This window comes from Megalops cyprinoides, chromosome 16 (assembly GCF_013368585.1).
Source record: "Megalops cyprinoides isolate fMegCyp1 chromosome 16, fMegCyp1.pri, whole genome shotgun sequence".
Classification (NCBI taxonomy): Eukaryota; Metazoa; Chordata; class Actinopteri; order Elopiformes; family Megalopidae; genus Megalops; species Megalops cyprinoides.
In genome coordinates, this window is record NC_050598.1 from 15,887,344 (window position 1) to 15,893,343 (window position 6,000).

The following is a 6,000-nucleotide window of genomic DNA, read 5'->3' on the forward strand; positions in this document are numbered from 1 at the left end:
TATATATACATGTTCGTATGCATTATACTATACATACATGTTCAAATACACAATCGACATATGGCATAAATGCATTGTATCTGAAAACCGGTAACTGTGACGAAATTAGCTTTTTTAATTGATTTAACCTCCTAGGCGTATAATACTTCCCAAAGGTTTTCGCCGTGACTTCTTTTCGCTGTTTAAATTCGACCCATTGTAACCCTGGTTCTAAAAAACTGGACATCTGTTCCAGTTCTTCATATGGCAGGTGTGTATGTGAGAGCGAGAGTCAGTGTCAGTTTGCGACGCCCTGTGGCGGACCGTGAGTTGCGGAAATCTTGGGGTAAATCGTCAGGATACTGATGTCCACGGTGACACACCGTCTCCTGCCCTTTCCCAAAGACTATGTATTTGCTTGTCTTTCAACTTGAAATGTCATCCGTGCTGGGAAAAAAAAAGTGTGATGCGAGGTGCGACGTGGAATGTTAACTGCTACATGTCCCCCTGTGACCAGTTCAGCAATCATTAATTCTATAACCGCAAGGAAAGGCGGCTCATTTCCAGGAAAGGTGCATCGCTCAGGTGCTACTTTTGCTGCCTTGCTTGATGCGCACGTAAAGAGAAGCGCTGTTTCTCAGACTCAGTGTTCGTCACATTCGTCATTGTCTCCAGCTCCATGCTCGAGCTAATCCTGTGAGAGAAAATGAGATAGATCCGCTCAGTGAACTATTACAGTAATAATACAAATGACCGGTCCCTTGGAAAGCCCCTTCTGCTTTTCATTTCAACATATTGCGTAGCTGCAGTCCGTATAAAATATGGCGATAATAATAGTAATAATAATAATAATAATAATAATGATAATAATAATAATAATAATAATAATAATAATAATAATAATAATAATAATAGTAATAATAATATAGTCTTAAAACATTTCACTCTTTACTGGAAGTGTATATTTCAAAGTGTACTGAAATTGCATAGCCCCATTATACGGTCTCTTGGGAAAACAATTTTTGTTGAAAGGTGATTTTTATTTATTTATTTATTTTACCCCATTTTAAACATTGATTGCATTAGCTAAGTATGCCAGGATTCAGACGAGAAGGATGGGCTCGAGGTTTGATTATTCCTGCAGTTGATCAATTCCCATATCTTTCCTTGGCACTTCTCAGAATATTTCAACTCAAATCCTCAGCTGCCTTCATGGGCCTGTAAAGTTGCAGACCGAGGAAACGCATACATTAACCATAATTAGTATTCCAGTCAGGGTCCACATCTCGAGGCAAGGCCAAGACGCCTTACCTTTCTCTTTTTCTCTCTCCCTCTATCTCTGTCTCTGTCTCTCTCTCTCTCTCTCTATTCCTCTGACATCCTCTCTTTTCTTGAAAATATTGAAAATTAATCGAAAAACTGCATAATTTTAACACAGATGAAAACAGCAGTTACTAATTGGATGGCTCTTCCTAAAGGAACCGCAACAAAGTTCAACGTTAGAAAATAATCGTGGCACATCTGTGGTTGTTCTGATCCTTTTCAAAATCATCGTAATATTTGGTGGGTGGTATGTCAGTCATTTCCATCTGTTCTGCATGCAGTCTGGTCCGCGTAGTTCTCAAGGTCTTATGCTATGTGTAGATTATTATTATTATCGTTATTATTATTATTATTACTACTACTACTACTAGCCTTACTACTACTACTACTACTGCTACTACTACGACTACTACTTTCAGGCGTGTGAAGCCTGTTGTAGTGTTCATTTTACTTACTAGGCGTTTCTTACCCTCATTCTGTGATGTTGCTTTATTTCATACACAGTTTGGTTTATTCCTTAGTAAAACAGTATTTTTGTGTTCTTCTAAATGAGTAGAAAACGTACTGGGCACCATGTCTTGTTGTTTTTACATTCTTTTTCAGGCGTAGTAAAAGTGTACCTAGTGTTCGATTGCTGCGCGAATGATTCACAGACGTCTTGCAGGCAAAAACAAGTATCTATGCATTGTTTCGTGGGCATATTTTAAAAGCGAAAAAGTTGTGTAAAATATGTATGAGTTAAATCCTGACTTATTTTTGCCATATAAGATAGGCCTACTATATGTAAATGAATTAGAGTTACAGGCTCAAAACGTTTGTGCGCTTGTCCGCGGCAAGGTCACGTTTTAAGTATTCTCGTCTGTTATTACTTAACTGGTTTATTTTGCTTTGTTCTGCTACTGCCTGTAACAACAACTACAATAATGATGATGATGATGATGATAATAATAATAATAATAACTACAATAATAATAATAATAATAATAAGGGAAACAGACCCATTCTGACTTATTCAATTCGTAACAGCCCCCCTCCACAAAATCATTTGATTCATTACACTTTGCTACACTTTCTTATTTTGTTGTTAAGAAGGATGCTGCATATGTATATAACTTAAAACGTTGCTTGTGTTGTGTTGGAATGTGCTGTTGCAAACGTAGTAAAAACGTTTGTAGAAGTAAAAAGTGCGCGCGCGCGTGTGTGTGTGTGTGTATGTGTGTGTGTGTGTGTGTGTGTGTAAGGTGACTGCAAGAATTTGTTTGAAAATAATAAAATAATACCTAGACGTACGTTTCTTATATTTAGCTGCGTATCAATGGCAATATAGACACTGTCGTACACTGCATTTACGCCCCTCTTGATCAGCAACAGTACATTATACTGAATCGAATACACACTACGACGTAAGTGTGCTGGAGAAGAATATAACTAACAACATGTTATGTTGTGATACACCTCACTTAGATGAATGTTAAAATTATGAGTGACTGTGTGCTGGATAACCCCGTTAAACTATCCAAACTAAAAGTTAAAAAACAATATATATATATATATATATATATATATATATATATATATATATATATATATATATATATGCTAATACAACAAATATTGCCAATAAGCCCTGCACTAAGAATTGACACTCCAAATTTTAACAACAAATTGTTTTTATTCCAACATACATTTTAATAATGGTTTTACAGCTCCTTTCAAAAACATAATACAAGGTTTATACTGAAAATAAATAATCGCTTCAACTGCCGTAGTATTTGGAATAAAACTGCTGAAAACGTCAAATTTTAATGAAAATAGTTTTTTACATCACTAAGTGCCTGAATAAACTAAATTGTATTTGTTTAAATTAATGACTTCAAAAAGGTTGTATTATACAAAACTGTACAAATGCAAATATTCGAAGAAATATTAAAGAAATAATAGCTGGAGCATTGAAGATTATAAAATTTTAGATTATTGAGCGTGTACAAGAAAATAATGACATAATGCACAGCAACGCATTTATATAGGCTTGTAACTCATGGTTCTGTATTAGTGCCAAATATTTAACACAGTAATATGGTCCTGGATATGACAAAAGTTCAATTTCGCGTCTACACAAAGAACCATAAAATACTGCAGGCATAAATGTGCGTTGCCTTTTGAAAACGTTGAAAACGTACTTTTTTTGAAAATTGGTGTCATTTGGTGGAAATCTTATAATTGAGCAGTAATCGTAGAGTTCATATTTTGGGCCTAAGGCACAGCCCAAATTAAAGGATATCCTGTTGACTTTTTCGCTGACAAAATATATCTGTTTTGTTGATCAAACGTATGCAGGAATAAAAAAAGCAAATGACAGTACATATGAGTATTTTAAAGACAGCCTCAGGTGCATTAGTAAGGTGTCTTACTGTGATGTACAGGCGTTTTATAAAGTGGCGTAAATGGCTACTAAAGTAACCTATTGCTATACAGCATTACCGTGACAACTGGCGCTTAAAATCCAATCAAATTAAACTAATAAATAAATAAACACGATTTGCCCCTGTATGCTATACTGCTGGATTGATTAAAAGCTGTTACCTGTGTAAATACAGTAAAACACCTTAATGAATCAAACAACCAAGCGACACGCTCACAAAATAAACAAAATCGAACTATTCCAAAATGTTTCCCAGAAATTATAACTCATTCACCTGGTATATATTTATGTTTTGACAACAAAGGCGCTGGGAGGTTATTAATAGGCACAATTTTGTTTTTATATCCTTGCTGTAGAAAAAAAGAAAGAAATATCGGTAATAAACGGTTCCATTTGTGATTTCAAACAAACATCGCTTTGCCAAGATATATTGCCCAAAATGTTGGAGATAAAAAAGAAAAAAAAAGAAAAAAGTTTCATCTTTGCTGTCTTGTTATTGTTTTTCTTTCTCGGTGCCTCTAGTAATTTGTCCTCATCGCACAGCCATAAAGATGGAGCGCGAGAAAAAAAAAAGAAAAGAAAAATAAGACCCATTAAAAGCCACCAGATTTCCATTCGTGTTTGAGTCTCACAGGGTGGATCCCGGGTTCCATGGTCAGAGATCATGGCACGACGAGTTGTCCGTATTAACGTTGTGAGAATACACCTCGTGCGGCTGTTGCTCTCCCGGTGGAGTCATTCTTTTCTCCTTTTGTCTTCTGTTACAAAACCAGACACGAACCACCTCCTTTTCTAGCTGTAGGCTGTCTGCCAAAGAGGATATCTCCTGAGCCGCGGGTTTGGGGCATTTAAGAAAGTGGGTCTCCAGTACTCCTTTGACGCTCACCTCAATGGATGTTCTTTTCTTACGTTTCCTCCCCTGCGCGGCGATTTTGTCGATGCTACTGGGGCTGCCCGTGGACGAGTCTGCCTCCTCTAGCCACTTGTTTAACAAGGGCTTCAGTTTGCACATATTCTTGAAACTGAGCTGCAGAGCTTCGAACCTGCAGATGGTCGTCTGCGAAAAGACGTTGCCGTACAAAGTCCCCAGTGCGAGCCCAACGTCTGCTTGTGTAAAACCCAGCTTGATCCTCCTTTGTTTGAATTGCTTTGCAAACTGTTCCAGCTCATCCGAGGTCGGCGTCTCCTCGTCGGAGTGGTCGTGGCAATGGTGCGCCCCGATGTCGACGTGGTCCGGGGTGTCTCGCAGCCCCGGGTGCAAGCCCTGGGTCTGCGCCGAGTTCGGTGGAGGCGTCAGACCTCCGTGCTCCAGCATGCCATTGACCGTGAAGCCGGGCTGCGAGTAGATGTTGATAGGTTGTCCACCTGTGTTTATAGATGAGTTATGAGACACGGGTGTCCCCCACGCAGCTGGGTGATTTGTATGGGGCGAGTGATGGGCGACATGAGGGGACCGGTGATGAATGATCGCCCCGAGTTGGAGGTCCTCTCGTCCCGGTTTCACGTCCTGCTGCTCCAGAGGACTGGCCGCTAAAGACGTTGACCATGGACTTCCCTCGGACAAACTGGTCACCCACTGGTGCCCGAGAGGGTGTCCGTTGCTCGGGACTCCCTGTAGGTATTCACTTTGGAGAAGTTTCTGATGATTCCTGAAAGGGCTCCCTTGTTGCATGACCGAGGAGTCTACATGAACCATAGAGTTGGAACTGATAATGCTGTAGGGATTCGAGGCAGCTGTGGCCATGCTTACTGTAGATCCCCTACTAGTTATAATGTGGCAAGGGGAACAGCTTCAGCCTTTGACATCTACCAGGCAAGGGAGCCAAATCGGCTAGCAGGCGATAATGGGCAGTCCCCAGATCCAATCGTAGCACCGCTCGAATACGTTGGGCTGCATTTGCAGCCAATGGAGAGGCAGGAGGCTGTCTCTCCGTTGCCAAATCGGGTTTGCGGGAGTTTAAAGAGTTAAACTGACACAAAACAGGAAGTGACTCAGTCCGCAGGCTCTACTGGATACCGCTGTGTAATTGACTGTCCGCGCCTCGAAGATCTTATTAACTATTTCCTAACTTACTTTAGTAAGGTTATTACTTCTGGTGTTTTCCGCCTAAAATCTTGTCAGGTTGCCATTGGTTCTTTTAGATGCCCCGAAGCAATTCTGAGACCTTCTCATCCTAACGTCGTTTTCAGAAAAAAAGTAAGCGTGTTCCTTATAGGTGTATTCATGCAGTTGATGAGGGTTCCTATATATACACTGGAAGGCAGCTGCGGAAGAC

At 39.8% G+C, this 6,000-nt stretch overlaps 1 protein-coding gene across 1 annotated transcript; it reads right to left on the minus strand.

Annotated features, from left to right (window-relative positions):
• Positions 1-3,249: 3,249 nt before the first annotated feature.
• On the minus strand, positions 3,250-5,473 carry LOC118791016 (POU domain, class 3, transcription factor 4-like). The gene has a single exon (XM_036548223.1). It carries the CDS (start codon positions 5,466-5,468, stop codon positions 4,380-4,382), a length of 1,089 nt encoding a protein of 362 aa, XP_036404116.1. The 5' UTR covers positions 5,469-5,473; the 3' UTR covers positions 3,250-4,379.
• Between the last annotated feature and the right edge of the window lie 527 nt (positions 5,474-6,000).